General features: G+C 50.2%; 1 protein-coding gene across 1 annotated transcript; it reads left to right on the top strand.

The window, feature by feature from the left end:
• Positions 1 to 52: 52 nt before the first annotated feature.
• Positions 53 to 17,474, top strand: SEC61A1 (SEC61 translocon subunit alpha 1). The gene is made up of 12 exons (XM_003982557.6): positions 53 to 221; positions 482 to 549; positions 3,740 to 3,805; positions 3,895 to 3,973; positions 4,938 to 5,069; positions 7,000 to 7,109; positions 7,406 to 7,559; positions 11,159 to 11,319; positions 12,551 to 12,748; positions 13,021 to 13,212; positions 13,602 to 13,678; positions 15,358 to 17,474. The coding sequence occupies exons 1-12, from the start codon at positions 215 to 217 to the stop codon at positions 15,542 to 15,544; spliced, it is 1,431 nt and encodes a 476-aa protein (XP_003982606.1). The 5' UTR covers positions 53 to 214; the 3' UTR covers positions 15,545 to 17,474.
• The last annotated feature ends 825 nt before the right edge of the window (positions 17,475 to 18,299 follow it).

The raw sequence follows: 18,299 nt of genomic DNA, 5'->3' as shown, positions 1-18,299 counted from the left end.
GCGGCGCCACGGCGCGTGGCAGGAAGCGGAAGCGGCCTGCGACCCGCCCCCGGCCCCGCCCCGCGCCGCGCCGCGCCGCTCGCCGCGGTGCTAGCACTGACGTGTCTCTCGGCGAAGGTGCTGCGCTCCGTAGCGGGCTGGGCCGCGGGCAGTGTCACCTCACTCGGAGTGGAGCGGAGCAGAAGCGGGACCCGGAGCCTGAACAGCCGCCGCCATGGCGAGTGAGTCCCTCGGGGCAGCCGCGGCAAAGCCGGGAAGGATCAGATCGCCCTTCCCCTCACCGGTCCGGGCGAGCGCCCACCCACCGGGCCCTCCCGGGTCCCCTCAGAACGAGGCCCGCGTCCCCTGGCCCCCTCGGTGGTCCCCGCGCGCGGTCTGCTCCCCTAGTCCCTGCTCCAACTCGTGCTGGGCGGAAGGCTTCCCCAGGGAGCACAGGAGGTTTTTACGTGCCCTAACTCTGCTTTTGTTTCTCCCATCGAAGTCAAATTTCTGGAAGTCATCAAGCCCTTCTGTGTCATCCTGCCGGAAATTCAGAAGCCGGAGAGGAAGGTAAGTTCCCCGTATCGCCGTCAAAGAAGGTTTCGTGAAACTGGGCGCTTGAAGTTTACAGTACAATTAAAAATGGCTTCAACACGCCAGATGGAAACTCTGTCTCCTGTTCCTTCCTCCTGGAGTGTAGTTGTGTGTACTCCTGAGCTTTGTCGAAAGGTGACCGGCTGTGTGGGAGTTTGCACCGAAATCAAGTCGTGCTTTATTTGGAGCATCTCTAGGGAACAAAGCCTTCGGTTTGCTCTGTCCCAAAAAGGATCTCGGCTGTGAATGTATAAGGCCTGGAAAGCCTCAGGATACTCGGACTGGGTCACCCACCCTTCCTTCTTCACCTCCACCAGGAGCACTTTATGGTTGGTGTTTTCCTAGGAGAAGATCTTAGTATGCATGTGCTAAAAGAGGCTAAGAGCGGTCACTTTTCCCCGTATAGATGAGTTTGTATGTAGACTGTCACAGTATTGAGGGGGGGAAAAGGCGTTTTAGGAACCCTACTTTTTACGGCAGACACGTTAAAGATAAAATGTAGAGAAGATAAAAATGTAGACCCTTTATCAGAATTTCTGCTCCTGCACATCGACAGCCCAGGATAGCGAGTGTGGCCACTGTTAGTAAAGCTGTTAAACAGTGAGAAAGTTTTATTTAGATTCTTGCGTTGAAAAGAATGAATAGTGCAATATTTTTGTTTTTAGATTCTTTTCAGACTGTTGCTCATGCATTCACGTGTACGTGTGTGTAATTGACAGCAGCGTGGACACTTACTCTTGGAGTCTCTTTTTTTTTCTTAACTTATAATCATTTTGTGTAAGAGTGCTCCATATGCGTGCTGCCTTCAGGGGGCAGAATGTAAAGGTGTCCCCTCCACCCCACCCTCCTGGCCTAGTAGAAAGGGTATGGCTCTGGAGGCCGACAAGCTTCGGACCTACCCTTCACAAACCTCTTAAAAGCTGTCCATCCTTGGCCTTGTGACTAAGTGTGGTAGATGGAGCAGTGGAAATACGTGCAAGGAGTAGCAGTGGCTCAGGAAGGATTAACTATGGAAGATGTGGTTTCTGATGGTGGTTTTAGTGGAAGAATAGAAGTTTTTTTGAGGAGAGGAGAAGGAATTCCAGGCATAAGGAATATATGGTGTGCAAAGACCAGGAAGACGAGCAGGTGGGAGGGTGTTAGCTATAGATCCACATTGTTAGAACATAAAAGATGGTGGGGAGCAGTGGAAGGGCCAGATGATTAGAAACTTGCTCTGGAAGTAGGTAGAGAGGAGAGTGGTCTAGAGGCTCTTGCAATAGAGGGTGTGTGGGGTGGGCTAGGAGACAAGGTTTCAAGAGGCTGTTTCAAAGGTCAGGTAGATAGGACTGGGATAAGTGCTTTTGAAGTTTTGCTGTTGAATTTGGCTGCGTCCAGGAGAGGAGACTTGGTTATTAAGAAATGAGGAGTCGGGGCGCCTGCGTGGCTCAGTCGGTTAAGCGTCCAACTTCAGCCAGGTCACGATCTCGTGGTCCGCGAGTTCGAGCCCCGCGTCGGGCTCTGGGCTGATGGCTCAGAGCCTGGAGCCTGCTTCCGATTCTGTGTTTCCCTCTCTCTCTGCCCCTCCCCCGTTCATGCTGTGTCTCTCTCTGTCTCAAAAATAAATAAACGTTAAAAAAAAAATTGAAAAAAAAAAAAAAAAAGAAATGAGGAGTCGGGGCACCTGGGTGGCTCAATTGGTTGAGCGACCGACTTTGGCTCAGGTCATGATCTCACAGTCCGTGAGTTCGAGCCCCGCGTCGGGCTCTGTGCTGACAGCTCAGAGCCTAGAGCCTGTTTCAGATTCTGTGTCTCCCTCTCTCTGACCCTCCCCCGTTCATGCTCTGTCTCTCTCTGTCTCAAAAAAATAAATAAACGTTAAAAAAAAATTAAAAAAAAAAAGAGTCTTCTAAAAATTATCTACTCTTTTTTTCCCTTAAAGAATCATTTCAGTACAAGCATGTTGCGTTCCTAGTTAGCCTGAAGGGATGTCGCCTTCCCTTGGCCTAATTTCTTGGTGCAGCGAGGTGCCAGGTGGGCAGGGGAGCATTCTCAGGAGGAAGAAGTGTTCTGGGAATTCAGCTCAGCTTCATGTGGAGCGTGAGACACTGTATGCCCATCACCTTTGTGCTGCGACCTCGTTGGGGCCTGCCAAAAGGGGTAGTCCGGGAAGACCACAGCTTCTGTTCAGACCAGAAAGCCAGACTCTGACTCGGAGCTCGCTTAGGCTTGACCTCTCTTCCCCTCCGGTTGAAAAGTAGGTTTTCAGAACACAATTCTGTTCACTTAACACTGTTGCTCGCAAAGTATTTTCCCTATCAGAATCCTCAGCTCACACAATAGTTATGGTGTTTCTCAAGCCCTTTGAAACCTTTCTTGCAGTATAGGCAGCAAGTACTAGGGAAGGCAGTTGTGGAGGCAGAATACCTGGAAAAGCTGCCACTACTTTGTACCAGAGGGACCTTGGGGTGGCAGGTTCTAAACTCTTTAATGATACTTACAAGTTATCTATGAAATGATTCCTAATAGTCACCTGTCCTACCTGTGTACCCAAAGAAATGTGAAAAAGTCTTAAATAGGTGCCATTAGTAGGCAGTGAGTAGGTTAGAGGTGTCTTCCCCCCCAGTATTGTTTATTACACTGTTTTACGCTTAATCCATAGCAAATACACTGTTGAATGATCACAAATTGCAAATTAGTTACCTACAGAATTGCAAGATTTTATCAATTACAAAAGCTTTTCGAATGAGAATTGATTGTTCCCTGGTTGTAAGGGCGTGTCTGGTTTTGGAATCCCTTTCTGTCGCAACAGTCTTTGATCTTGGGTCTAATCCTAAAGTGTCAATGCTGGTGGTTAAGAGCACGGGTTTTGCACTCAAACTCACTTCAGCTGTGGGATTTGGGACAAATTAGCTTTCCTAAGACTCCGTTTTCTCATACGATAAAGACGATAATGCCATGTGGTAAGAGGATCAAATGAGATAGTACATCTGAAGGTCTCTGTATAAGTGTCTTTTACGTAGAAAGCATGCAGTACACGTGCTTATGTTTTATGTTTGGCACGTAGTTTGGAGTGTTCAGCGCTCACTTGTCTGGTGAACCAAGAAAGGGGTCCGAGTAGAGGTCACTTCTATTAATTTGCTTATGAAAATACCTTCTTGCCTGAATTCATCTTCTTCCATTACAGATTCAGTTTAAGGAGAAAGTGCTGTGGACCGCAATCACCCTCTTTATCTTCTTAGTATGCTGCCAGGTAAGCACAGCTCACGTCCCAGAATTGGAGTGGGGATGAGAGCAGGCTGGGGCTAAGTGTGCTGACTCCTTCTCTCCGCTTGTTTCCAGATTCCCCTGTTCGGAATCATGTCTTCAGATTCAGCTGACCCTTTCTATTGGATGAGAGTGATTCTGGCCTCTAACAGAGGTAGGACCCTGGCCACCTGCACTTCCCTGCAGTGTAGACCTGCCTGGCCTCCCTCAGTTAAATGACAGGCTTTGGCTTTATGCGGAATTCAGAGGGCGTTGGGGAAGAATGTTGGCGTGCTGTGCTGAATAGCCTTAGCAAATGCCAAATTCCGCAGCACTGAGGCCTAATGTCACATTCGGAATTGTATTTGAATGCAACACAAAACCTGTACTAACAAGATTAGTCTAGGTCGTAGAGGATAAAAAAGCATGGAAGAACTAGAATGTGTTTTAAACAGCTGAAATGGCGACATTTGTACCAGTCTTTCTCCTGTTTTGATAACATTCTTTGGAATATGTCATTTATTTCCCTGCAACATTTTTTTTCGTATGTATAGGTTACATGTATGTGTCAAAGAAAATACGTAACGGTGTTTTGTGTACTTGAACCCATTACCTATGGGGGGAGGATTTTGAACACTTACGTTGATACTGCTTTTGATTAATTCATTTTTTAAATACAGTTCAAATTAAGTTCAAATTCCTTGGAAGTGTAGCTCATTTTAGCATAATGGAAGTAGACGTTTATTCCCATCTAGATACAGTGGTACAGACCTTCTTTCCAAACTCTGGAAATTATTTGAATGTTATCCTGTTTTTATTAACTGATGAAGAGACGAACCTTTCTTATCTCTGTAAAGCCAGAATGAATCTGTTTATGGTGAATTCAAATGCATTCATCTGTTTAAATGCCACGTGACTTCCTAAACAGAATAAGATGTTGCCTGACAGACTGAATGGAACGAATTGAATCACACTCTCATCATTGATATTGGGGGATTATTCTCGAAATTAACTGCCGCTAGCAAACTGAAACACATTGTATACGGTGTTCACAGTCAAATTTTGTTCATTCAGTTATTAATAATGGGTTGCTTTTCCAAGCTCATACTGGCTGTGTTTTGCCTCCCCCTTCCTTCAAGGCACATTGATGGAGCTGGGTATCTCTCCCATTGTCACCTCCGGCCTCATCATGCAGCTCTTGGCTGGTGCCAAAATAATTGAAGTCGGTGACACCCCAAAAGACCGAGCTCTCTTCAATGGAGCCCAAAAGTGTAAGTGAGATTTTGAGTAATGTTCAGATGTCTGTAGTTGGGAATTCAAATTTTCTATAAACAGGTTTACAAAAAAAAAAAAAAAACAGGTATTTTTGTACGAGGTAACCTCCTTGGCCCACCACCTTGTTAGGCTTTGTTAGTGAGAGAGAGCACTTGGATGGGTGGGATGAGGCAGGGGAAAGCAATGTCACAGGCCCCAGACACCATGTGATCAAGTGGAAGGAGTGGGGCTTGGAGGTCTCACTCTTCCTTACCACTTAACCACTTCGAAGGAGATACTTCAGAGCTGTTGTAAGAATTCAGTTGAACAGTGTGTGTAAAACCTCTCTCAGTGCCTGGCACCCAGTAGTTATTCTACAAGTGTTGTTTTCCTTCCTCTGGGAGTTTGAAAGGATTGAACTTAGGGGAAAAGGATCCTCTCAGTCCAACTCTGCTATTTCCTAGCTCTGTGGCCTCGAACAAAGTTAGGTGACAGCTCTGAAGTCTCAGTTTTTTCATCTGTAAAAGTAAGCAGAATATTGGTATTTGCTTTATGGCAAATAACGTGTTACTAGCAACAGTGAGTGGGCCTCAGAATTAACCACATTCAGCCTCTGAAGTGGAATGTGTTAACTAGGAAACGACGTTTACAGTTTCCTCTGCAGCCGTATTTCTTCCACACCAGCATGTTTTACAGATCTTAAGTTAGGAGGTTAAGTGACTGAACAAGAAAGACTAAGCTAATTCAGACATGTCAGTTTCAGACACAAATCAGGATTGAAAAGGATATACATAAATATTTTTCAAAAGTACAAACCAGCTGTTTTCTCTTCAGTCTTGGACAATTTTTTGAAATTTTTCTGTCTTAAGACTTCAGTTTTATTAGGCACTTTTAAAAAAGTCCAATGGAGGGGCGCCTGGGTGGCACAGTCGGTTAAGCGTCCGACTTCAGCCAGGTCACGATCTCGTGGTCCGTGAGTTCGAGCCCCGTGTCAGGCTCTGGGCTGATGGCTCAGAGCCTGGAGCCTGTTTCCGATTCTGTGTCTCCCTCTCTCTCTGCCCCTCCCCCGTTCATGCTCTGTCTCTCTCTGTCCCAAAAATAAATAAACGTTGAAAAAAAAAAAAAATTAAAAAAAAAAAAAAAAGTCCAATGGAAACTATATCTGATAGGTACTTTGAAATAAAATTGTATTTTATGTGCAAACTAAGCAGAAAAGGGAAATTGAGTCCCAAACCCATTTGGTTTCGTGGAACCAATAAAAACGAATGGATTCCATTGTGCCTAACAATGGAGTGTCATGAGGTACAAAAAACAAACACGTCTGCATACAAAAAGAAAAGTGTCTTAGGCCAGAAGACCTTTGTGGCAGAGGAAACCGGTAACTAAATTGATGGCACTGTGAAGTTTTTCCTTAAAAAACACATGAACTACAAACTGGGAAGGGGTCACTTTATTCCAGAGTTAATATTCAGTGTTTTGGACTCAGACCCAGATGAGCCTGGAGAGGGCCTGGGCATGGACTTCAGTTAAGGAGCTCTCCCAAGCCCCAGCGACCTACCCTGAGTTCGGGTGCTTCAGGTCAGCACCATCACCAAATCAGGTGTCTCTGGATGTCATCTCCCCTGATTCCCCGACATCTTTTTATCAAGAACTAGATTTGTCACGTTTCAACTTTTTCTCCTGCCCTCACTGAAAGGAAAGTGAATTTAGGAGAAGCTGAAATTGACGAGCCTGCGTGCTTTTGTTAGAAGGCATTTGAAGTACCTTGTGCTTTGGCCATGGGGCTGTTGAGTGTTTCCTGGACCAATCTCCTTGCAGGCAGTATCCATATTCTTCCTCTCCACCTTTGTCTTCCGCTGTGCCTGGCACAGAGTTGGTGTTTAGTAACTGTTCTCTCCTGGACCATGCAATGTCTCACTTTGAACACCGTTTTCTTTTCATTTCCAGTATTCGGCATGATCATTACTATCGGCCAGTCCATCGTGTATGTGATGACAGGAATGTACGGAGACCCTTCTGAGATGGGTGCTGGAATCTGCCTGTTAATCACCATCCAGGTAATTGCTACTCTGACATATGCCCCCTTTGGAGTAGTCCCTCACACGCACTTAGACTTCCCACGTGACAAATCTGAGGCATGCCTAAAATAAGCAGGAGAGGAAGCCGGAGCCCCTGTGTTGGCCTTTCTGAGTTCACCAGAGGAAGTCTGTACTCTCCGAGGCCTACTCTGCCTTTAGCATTTATATCAGGGAAGGTCGTTACTGCAGAAGGAGAGAACTATTCCCATGAAGAACAGAAGTGCGTAGTCTGTTTGGGTTTTTAATTTTTTTTTTTCTTTTTTAAATTTTCACAGCTCTTCGTCGCTGGCTTAATTGTCTTACTTTTGGATGAACTTCTGCAAAAAGGGTACGGCCTGGGCTCTGGGATTTCCCTCTTCATTGCCACTAACATCTGCGAGACCATTGTGTGGAAGGCGTTCAGCCCCACCACTGTGAACACCGGCCGAGGTAAGGGCCCTGGCCTTCTCTGGGGATGGGGTTCAGTAAAAAGTACCAATGTGCGCAAAGCAGGAAACAGTAGTCCCCCCCCCCTCCTTCCAAGGAAAAATTTTCGGTGTTAGGTACATCTCTTCTGATTTTTCTCTGTGGATCTGCAGAGTTGTTTTCGTTGGTTTGGTTTGCTTTGGTTTGGTTTAGAGTAACCTCTATCTGTAGAAATTTTTAAACACAGATAGGTTTGTGCTCATAAACACACGTAATTTGCCTTTTTCATGTGAGCGTTTCATGGACATTTGCCATGCTGGAATAAATAGCTCTGGCTCATTTTCCTTAGCACAGTGTGGACTTCTGTTGCGAGGATAAAGCAACACTTGTCATAACCAGTTTTTTTCTGATGGACACTGAGGTTGTTTCCAGTTCCACTGTTGTTACAGCACATCCACACACATTCATCTTGACGTATCTTGGTAGTTGCTCACAGCGAATACGTTTTTAAAAATGAAATTACTAAACTAGTGCACTTGGTCACGCAAAGGGCAGTTTTGTGAGAGAGGTCTGAACTTGGAGCTCCCCGGGGTTTAAATCCTGGCTGTTGCTGGTAGTAGTAAGTGGCCATGGGTGCCAAGATTAAGTGAGAAATAACATGAACTCAGTGATATGTGGCTCAAAGTAGGTGCATACCGCATATAGGTGTTCCACGTTATACCTATAAAGAATGGAAATCTTGTTACAGGCAGTGTTTTTAACAAAACTTTCTAAACATTTAGGGAAGTATGACTTACTAGAAAAGGAAAATCAAGTTTTTTCATCACTAAATATGCTGTTCACTCGGAAGAGTCCCATGAGAAGTCAATATTCATGCATATTTGAGTATTTTTCTTTGAACTGACTGCTGGAAACAGTCCCTGGCCTCCAGAGACCACATGGTCTCATTTGTGAGACTGAAAGTAGGTCCCTGGACAAATGAGGGCCACTTGCATCCCATAGATTACAAGGAAAAGAGTGTAACTGGACATAGGAAATGTCAGAAGGGCCTCAGGAGTGGACAGGGGCAGACTTGATTCCTCCCTGGGCACTTCCCGGAATTTTAGGAAATTCAGGGCAGATTAGGAGAAGCTGGAAGGTGGGAAGGAGGTCAGGGTTTTTCAGGAATGGGTGTGAAAAGGCAGGACGGTGAAGGGATAGTAGAAGCCACCAGCCAGGGCTTTCTGGCCACTGTGCCACCCTCTATTCAGGAGCAGGCCATGAGGCACCGAGAGTTGGGGTGTGGAAGGAACGATTCACCCTGGACTGGGGGAGACGGGCAGAGAGCAAAGCCAGGGAGCTAATCAGTCCTTCGGCTTTGATGAGCCAACCTGTCGTAGAAAACATTGAGCGAGGGCACGAGAACAGCGTGTAAGAGGTGGGACAATGGAGGTTCTTTCAAGGGTGACAGAAAATTGTGAAGCAAAGTCGGGTTTGTTTCTGGTTTTAAAATAAAAGTGTCATGCTGTCAGCTGGTAGTTTTGGGACCAAGCTGGAGAGACGATGCAGCCAGGAAGGGTCACTCCACAGCCACGTGTGTGGGCGGTGAGTGTCACCGTGGGAGCCATGGGGTGAAGGGAACAGGAGAGGGGGTTCATGAGGACTGGACCCTGGAGGAGGGCACAGGTCACAGAGGTCACAGGACTGAGAAGGCAGCATGGCGGCACATCTGAAACTCTGTTGGGCACATGGAAATAGGTTACTTACTGTGACCCTCTCAGGTCTGGGAGAATAGCCATTCCGTGGGCAAGTGGGGACAGCACAAATGGGATTAGCAGGGACCATGCAGGTACAAAACTGCCTGTGCCCTCGAAGTGACACTTCGCCCTTGGAAACCCGGTCTTGTTCCCAGAGATTCAGCAGGTAACGAATTTTAAGAAATGATTGTATTAAAAATTAGGAGAACTACAGCTTAACCCTGGCATCACCCTTCACTGAGAAAGTATTGGCCAGGCATCTATTAAGGACCAGGCGCTGTTCTAGGCACTGGGAATATGAAGGGAGCCGAGTACTGTGTAGGTTAGGTGTTGGGACAGGTACCTTGGGGAAAAACAAGGCAGAGGAAAAAGATGGAAATGCCAGGAAGGTTGTCGCAGGGTTAGTCTGGGTGATCAAGAAGATTCCCCCACCCCCACCATGTCCATCCTCCTAACCCTCCGTTGGAACAAAGTCCTTTAGAGGGGAGGGAGCCCCGTGACTGTGGGGGAAGAATGTCCCATGTGGAGGGAACGAGCAGCTACAAAGGCCCTAAGGTGGGAATGTAGCCGGTGTTCCAGGTCAGCTGGCGCAGAATGAAGAAGGGGGAGAGGAGTCAGAGTTGAGATCAGAGGTGTGGGGGTGGGGCAGTATTGACAGAGGGCAGAGGGTGTTCCCCCTTCCTGGGCAGCTGGAGTGTCCTCTGTGAAGTACGCGCTTGTCCTGGCTCCAGCTTTAAGATCCCTGAACTCTGTGCCCTAGGAAGATGGGCCAGTCACATGACTGAGGACGGCATCATAGGGTGAGGGGAGGAATTCCTGACTGTTGGGAACAAGTGTTGCTTCCATAGAAGCTACATCCAGAAGGTCAGTGGTGATGCCCATTAGATGGTTGACCTAAAGTGTCGTCTCAGAACAGTCCAGGAGAAGCCAGAGGGAGACGCGACGTGTGGCACCAGTCACCACGCGTCAGAAACTTGAGCAAACGCTGTCGCAGCACAGGACCAAGGCGCACCACATGCCACTGTTCCCAGTACCCGCTACCGGTCCTCGGAGACTGTGGCCTGGATGTGGCACTAGCTTTGTGCATGAGTGCCAGACGTCTGTCACAGGATAGTTAGACTGTCCTGGGTCAGCAGTGGTCAGTCACAGTAATGCAATGCTCCCGTTTCTGGTGTTAGCTTTTGTGTGTTCAGTTTATGTAAATTTCCTGAAAATGTATACACCCCTAGGCCTTGCTGCTGCCCTGTGCACCCAGGCCTTCTCACTTTCCCCTGTGCTGCCTGCCCCTCAGGTCAGGTGCCCACACTTGCTCTTTTCCTTCGGTGTCAGGGTAAGCTCAGTCTGCCTCGGGGCCTTGGTTTCTTGGCCCTGTGACCGGGCTGCCTCCTTCCACACCCTCTCAGGGTAAGGCGTGAACTCGGATTCGGATCCGCCATGTGGTAGGCACACGTGGTCCTTTCCGCTTAGCCGTCCATGTAGGGAGCAGAGTCCGAGCCCCGCCTTGTCAGGGCCAGCCTGCTCCTCGTGCTGCCGGCGTCTCCAGGAGGAGGATCTGACAGCTGGGAGGCCACTCTGCAGTGGAGACCCCTTCAGCGGGAGTTCAGCAGACCCTGCCGGTGTGATTTCGTAATCGATCATCATGCCAGGCATCTGGTAGCCATTGACTCCTGTATGTCGAAGACTTGAGATCAGTTAAGTCAAAAGGTAGAATGGCCCATTTCTGCAGGTTACAGGATGAGAGAGGTGTGAGAGAACTCTCTCCCTGTGGTTATAGGAGCACGCACTGCGAATGGTAGGGCTTACTCTTTTTGGCTACCAAGATCCTTAGAGCCAAATTGAGTTGGTGGTTTGTTTCTTTACCACATGCGTCCTCTCCTTCGCCAACAGGAATGGAATTCGAAGGTGCCATCATCGCACTGTTCCATCTGCTGGCCACACGCACTGACAAGGTCCGAGCCCTTCGAGAGGCCTTCTACCGCCAGAATCTCCCCAACCTCATGAATCTGATCGCCACCATCTTCGTCTTCGCAGTGGTGATCTATTTCCAGGTGCGTCCAGATCCGGCCACGGCGAGTTTTGATGGACTGCATTTAAGTTTCAGAGCGCCTTGGTGTGCGTGTCCCCCATCCACGCCCCAGGGTGGTGCACATCCCATTGCGTCGCACTGAAATGAGATGGCGTTTGAAGGGCACGCGTTCCGTGTGAGCGGCACAGGTTCCTCCCACTGAGTCAGAACTTGACTGCGCTAAACACAGTTTAGGCAAAACGCTCCTGAAATCGTGTTCCCTTGGGTCGGGCCTGTCAGCAGACAGAGAAGATCTATCTTTAAGTTCTTAGTTCAGGGGAAATGAGAAATAACCAAGCTCTAAAACCTCATCTGTGTGTTACCCAAAGGTTGTGTAGTAATTGCAGGCAGTAGCCTCATCTTGGAAAAGGCCTTCCTCTTACCTTCCAAATTATCAGTCTGTGTCACACGCGTCTGCACGAGGGACTTGAACTGCTGTTTCCTGTTCTGGGGTCAGATTAATCTTTTTATTTTTTGATTGGCTGCTTTGTATTCTGTTATTTATTGATAAGGAGGGACAACAGTTGAGGAAGCAGTCGAAAGGGTATTTAAACCAGGCAAATGCTTTTTCTGAGGGCTTAACAGTTCTGGTCCTTCAGCTGAGACTCAGAAGCCTCGTTACTAACAAGTGGACTTATTGGGAGCTTGGCAACTACTTGCACTTGGAGCGTGAACATTTTATTTGAAATCGTATGTATTCTGAGCCCTGTTCTAGGCACTGGGAGTTTGCGAAAACAATAGAAAAGAAACCCTTTCTCTTCTCAGGGGTTTCAGAGGGAGAGGCTGAATTCCTAGAAGAGCTTAGCTTTTCTGTTTATGATCAGAAATGTCCTAAAAGGCTGTTGTGGGGAGAGAGGCAGAGGCCGTGGTGGCCACAGAAAGCACAGGCGAGGGAGGCGCCCCTGGGACTCAGGTGCACGTCTCTCTGAATCCTGCAGAGAGGTGAATGTGACGTGCTGGACTTTGGTTTTTGACAAAAGTGGGATTATTTCACTCTGCTGGGGTTTGGTGCGTGTTTATGCCAGTGTTTCTAGGAACCTTCTGTTCAGGTGCCCTCAGGTGGGGAGGCGGGTAAGGCAGGGCCACAAGAGCCCCGGAACCCATGCTCCGGGCCGGCTCTCTCGAGGCTGTCCCCAGCTGCGCCATGCCGGGCCGTCCTGGGCAACCGGCCGGATGAGGCTCTGAGGGCCATTTCGCTCTGTTTGGCTCTTCAGGGCTTCCGTGTGGACCTGCCCATCAAGTCGGCCCGGTACCGAGGCCAGTACAACACGTACCCTATCAAGCTCTTCTACACCTCCAACATCCCCATCATCCTGCAGTCCGCTCTGGTGTCCAACCTGTACGTCATCTCCCAGATGCTGTCCGCCCGCTTCAGTGGCAACCTGCTGGTCAGCCTCCTGGGCACTTGGTCTGTAAGTACAGCTGCTCGAAGCAGTCTGTGTCAGTGCTGTGGCAAGTGGCAGTGTGTGCATCCATGTGTCTTGCTCTTGATCAAATATGTCACCCAGAGGTTTTTCCTAATCGTGCCTTTTACAAATTCAGCGCGTTAAATTTTCTTGTCCGTGCGTGAACCGCACTGCGGGCACTTGAGCAAAACTGCCTTCCGTCTGCTCGGAACTATTTGTGTCTTGATGCTAAGGTATGACAAGGTGGCACCCATAGGTTTTCCGCGTATTCTTTCCAGGATACTTCTTCCGGGGGTCCCGCACGTGCTTATCCGGTTGGTGGCCTGTGCTATTACCTGTCCCCTCCAGAGTCTTTCAGCTCCGTGCTAGAAGACCCCGTCCATGCCGTGGTGTACATAGTGTTCATGCTCGGCTCGTGTGCGTTCTTCTCCAAAACTTGGATTGAGGTCTCGGGCTCCTCCGCCAAAGATGTGAGTAGAAGTTACAGTAGGGTGCTGGACAAGTGGTTAAATGGGGAAGCAGTGGCCGTCACCCCTTAGTGGCATACAGAGTATCCACTCCTCACGTCTTCCTGAGAGAGCGGTCTGTGAATGCCCGCACACCCCTCGTCCTATTGCGGGGCAATTGTGAAGCGTTGATAGCCAGAGATAAAGCCCAAAAGTAAATGAGCACTCGGTTTGGGAAGCTGGAGCCAAACTGTGGGACTCGCCTTTGCAGCAGGTGTCAGGGTTACCCATGTGAGCGCTGAGGGGGGTGGAAGCGGAAAGTGGTGAGGGCCGAGTGCCGCCAGGAGACCGTTGCCTTCCCTTCAATTTCAAGTTTAGAGTTTAACGTTGTCTCTTTGGTGGGCGTCACGCAGGTTGCAAAGCAGCTAAAGGAGCAGCAGATGGTGATGAGGGGCCACCGAGAGACTTCCATGGTCCATGAGCTCAATCGGTGAGTGCTGGCCCCAGGCCCCCAGACTCTGTGTTTGTGGTTTCCTTACACACTAAGCATCCTGATCGGGCTTAGGGACTTCGGGTTTATTAACTCTTACCCTTGGGTAACGGGATAGGAAAGACCCCTGCGTCTGTAACTGTGAGCTTGCCAGCTGCTGGAGACCGGAAATAGAAAAAGTAAGTGCGTGTAGCCCCTCTCCTCGGAGAAGGAGCCACCAGGGAGCAAGGCAGCGGCACACGGCCCCACCGTCACAGGATGGTGAGCTGGCCGCTGGGGCACGGGGACCCCGCTTATGCTCTGAGTGCAGATGAGGGCCAAGGTGGAGGTGAGGCTAACAAGGCCGCACAGGGAAGGGGCAGCACCCCGGGTCCCTTCAGGAAGCTCAGCGCTGGAGGCAGACCCACCAGAGGGAGGTGAGGATGACTGAGAGGCCGCTGTGGGAGTTTGGGTGAGCATGGCGGCACGGGGTCCCGAGTGCCGCAGGGACTTGGGGACGTGGAGGAGAGGCTGGCTGCAGTGCTCGGTAACCAGCTGCAGGAGGAGGGTGTGGGGGTTTGGGGTTGGAGAAAGCTCCAGGCTGGCCCCTAGGGTGCTTACGCATCACCGTGCTGTCCGCACCCCCTCTTCATAGACAGGCGGTTACAGTGTGAGCTGTCTCGGGGGGCTGCACGGGTATCTCAAGCTTTTCAAGCCATTAGCCTCTGTTGTGAGTTCTTACTTCTTCCAATGCCTCTGGGAAGCAGCCGTGCACAGTACACGAATGAAGGAGGCTGTGTTCTTGGAAAACCGTTCACAGAATGAGGTGGCCGACAAGGTTTGTCCTGTGGCCTGTAGCTTGCTCACCTCGCCTAAAGGAAGCAACCACAGGGGAAGCCAGTGCTGCAAGTTCGGATTGTTTCCAGATCTCTAGCAGGGCAGTTTTAAGAATTCTCTGAGCCCTCTGCATTGATGTCACTGTTCGGTCATAGTAGGTTGCAAGCCACGTGGGAAATTTTAAATTTTCTAGCGGCCACCTGAAAAAAGTAAGAATATACCTGAAACTAATAAAATGTCGTATGTAGACTATATCTTAAAAAGAAACTGGTGGGGCGCCTGGGTGGCGCAGTCGGTTAAGCGTCCGACTTCAGCCAGGTCACGATCTCGCTGTCTGTGAGTTCGAGCCCCGCGTCAGGCTCTGGGCTGATGGCTCGGAGCCTGGAGCCTGTTTCCGATTCTGTGTCTCCCTCTCTCTGCCCCTCCCCCGTTCATTCTCTGTCTCTCTCTGTCCCCAAAAAAATAAATAAAAACGTTGAAAAAAAAAAAAAAAGAAACTGGTGAAATGAAATTTCATGGTATATTTTATTTAATCCAGTTATGTCCAGAATATCATTTTGTAACTTGCAGTTAACATAAGAAAAAGCATATTGAGATTTTACGTTCTGGTCTTCAAAACCTCACGTGAGGCCTTTACCATCTCTATCTGGACTAGTCCCATTTCACGAGCCATACACGGCACTCACTGGACAGCACAGCCCCAGTCTAGACCAACAAGCCATGACGTAGGTGAAGGTTCAAGGAGGTAGTGGAGTAGCCTCTAAGGAGTCAGGGTCTTGAATCAGAGGTGGGCATGTCGGATGGCCCGGCCGGGGGACTCTGCATGGTGCCATGTGGCTGACCGGCCCCCCCCTGCTCCCCAGGTACATCCCCACCGCCGCAGCCTTCGGCGGGCTGTGCATCGGGGCCCTCTCCGTCCTGGCCGACTTCCTGGGCGCCATCGGGTCTGGAACCGGGATCTTGCTCGCGGTCACGATCATCTACCAGTACTTTGAAATCTTCGTGAAGGAGCAGAGCGAGGTCGGCAGCATGGGGGCTCTTCTGTTCTGAGCCCTGTCTCCCCGGACCAGGGAGAGGGGCCGTGCACGGAATTGTGGGGGAAGGGAACAGCGAGACCTCACCGTGGGGTACTCATCACAGGGAGTGCTGCTACGGCACCGGGACTTTTGTTTAATAATGGTTTTGAATTTCATATTCTTTCATTCCACTTTGTAAAGTGCTAGAATTTTTCCAGTTTGAAATTTTGCTTTTTATGCTGGCATTGGCAGAAAGAACGGTAGAACTGAGGTTTTATTGAGCTGACTGCCAGAGGTGGGGGTGGTAAGTGACCGTCCCCAAGTGTCCATGTAACTTTTGTTGTAACCTTTGCACCTGCTCAGTGCCGTAGGCGGCTGCAGTGGTCTGAGCTGTTCCCCCACCAAGGGAATGTCCTGTTGGTTAGAAGCACAAACCCTGTGGCAGTGTCTACGTCGTGGCCACAGGGCACGAGGCTGAGAGCAAATCATGTTTTCTGGAGGACTCACTAGTGAGTCCCTTTCACAATCAGGGGTGGGAATATCTGGCTTAAAACTGTTTTTCTGGAAGACACAATTGTCTTCCTTTTTTGTAAGTAGTTTTTTAGGACCAAGCTTCTTCCAAAAGAAAGGGATGGATTTTCCAGAAGACGCTCTTGGGCCGTCTGTTAATTTTTCTGCATGTGCCTGTTGGCTCTTCTCATTGACTGTTCTAGTCGGGCTTTGAGGCTGAAAAGCACAGAGTCGGCTTGGCTCCACCATGTCTGTCTGTAGTCGGTTTGTGTCCCCTGATCGAGCGGGGCCAGGAGTCACCAGCTTTTAAGGCGTTGTGGCTGACCCAAGCCAGGTGGACGTTGCATAGAGGTCCCTTGGAGTGATGTGTGTCTGTCCAGTCCTTCTGGTTGTCGCCGGACGGGCCTCCCGCTCACCCCTAGGGAAACGCACACAGACGTGGAAAGGCAGCAGCTTGGCTGTCGCAGCACCGCTGCCTTCCAGGCTGAGGACTTCCTATCGTGTTTTTAGCACTTTTTTAATTGTGCCTGGGACCAAATGCATGTAAAGTAAGTGACTAGATGCCACCCGTCTCCCGTCGACTTCCATTGGGACCACCCAGCAGAGAGGAGGACTCGGGCCTCAGATCCATGATGAGATCCGGGTCAGAGGGCTTCGGGTTTTTTGGTGTTTGGGTTTCGTTTTGTTTTGTTTTTTTGTAAGTGGCTCCAGTGTGTTTGGAATGAAAAGACTCACAATTATGTCTAAATTAAGTTCTGTTTGCAGTAACAGAGGACCTAGATTTTAGGAATTGGAACCTTTTCTGAGGCCTTTAGGAAGGCTCCTCAGGGCACAGGCTGTGCTTGGCAGCAGGGACAGCAGAGTCGGGCACCGCAACCCTGAGGGGTTCTCACCGGAAGACGCCCCGGTTCTAAAAAGGGAGCACCTGGGGCCCTGCGGAAGGAGACGCCCCACCAGCAGCAGGCACACAGCGGCCTTCGAAGCACAGAGCCATGGTCACGACTCAGCAGAGGTGACAGGGCCGGCGCCCGTCTGAGTCGGAGTCCTAGGAGACCTCACTAGCAGCGCTAACCAGGAAACAAACCGACCGAGGGACAAAAAGCGACTTGCCTAAAGCCACCCGGCAAGCCAGCAGCAGAACCAGGATGGGCCCGGCAGGTCTGTCGACCCCAGTCCAGGGCATACCACCATATCACACGTGGCCTTGTCAGACCCAGTCCTGAGCAGAGACTCCATGCCTCCCCGCGACGCACAGTCTGCGCGAGCCCCTGCGTGGCAACGCCGGGAGCGCCCGCCTCGTGGGTGGGGCCCCGCGGGGCTCGTGCTCTGTGGTCCATGATCATGGTGGGTGGGGGCCGACCCCAGCTTCCAGGGGACTGTCACTGTGGACGCCGTAATGGCATAACTGAGTTAAGGTGAATAAGTGACAAATAAAGCCAACTTTTTACAAGCCACTTGGTCACGTTCTCTTGGTTTACAGTTCCCAGGAAGGCCGGCGAGAGAAGAGCTGGGTGCCCTTCAGGTGTGTGTGAGGCGTGGTTGAGTCCTGGTTTTGCACAGGGTGACCCAGTCTCCACTAGACGGAAGTCCCTCCCCGGGCAGGCGTAGCCCCTGGGAAACGTGCTTCTCCTGGGGGTGTGTCAGCTGCACTCCCAGGGTTTTGGTGAAGAGAAACACGGGTGAAGTGCCGGGTCCTCCCAGAAGCGAGGGAGTAGACAGGTGTCACCCCTGTGAATGCAGCCCATCACGCCATACCCACGCAGCCCCCTCCCGGCCTGTCCAGGCCAAGGGGTACCGTTGCCCTAGGCTGTGACGGCAGACATCGCTATACATCCAGCCACTGATCATCCGGACCTGTAGCTAAGCCAGGAGGGTCTCCACCCTGTCCTGGACCCCAGCATCACGCGGATGGCGGGGGCCGACATGATGACTGCTCCCGTGGGATGGGCGTAGGGAAGTCTTCCCGAGGGATTCCACCCTGAGGAGAATAGCGCATGTTCCCAGGGTGATGTGAAAGGAAAACTTCCCACTTGCCTGCCTGGTTTTGAAGCTGACAAGCTTCTCCTGGACGGTGCCTCACCCCGAACCCTCTGCCACCACCACCGGCCTGGTGTGCCTCAGTGACTCTCGAGTGACCGGTGGGCAGGACCCTTTCTCCTTAGCTGGGCTCCAGCCTCAGTGTTCCAAGGACAACCTTAGACTTTGTCTTGGAAAACCGATTTCTGGGGCACCTGGGTGGCTCAGTCGGTTAAGTGTCCAGCTCTCAATCCCAGCTCAGG

This window comes from Felis catus, chromosome A2 (assembly GCF_018350175.1).
Source record: "Felis catus isolate Fca126 chromosome A2, F.catus_Fca126_mat1.0, whole genome shotgun sequence".
Taxonomy (NCBI): Eukaryota; Metazoa; Chordata; class Mammalia; order Carnivora; family Felidae; genus Felis; species Felis catus.
The sequence above is the reverse complement of the archived record's forward strand: the minus strand, read 5'-3'. Positions and strand labels throughout refer to the sequence as shown.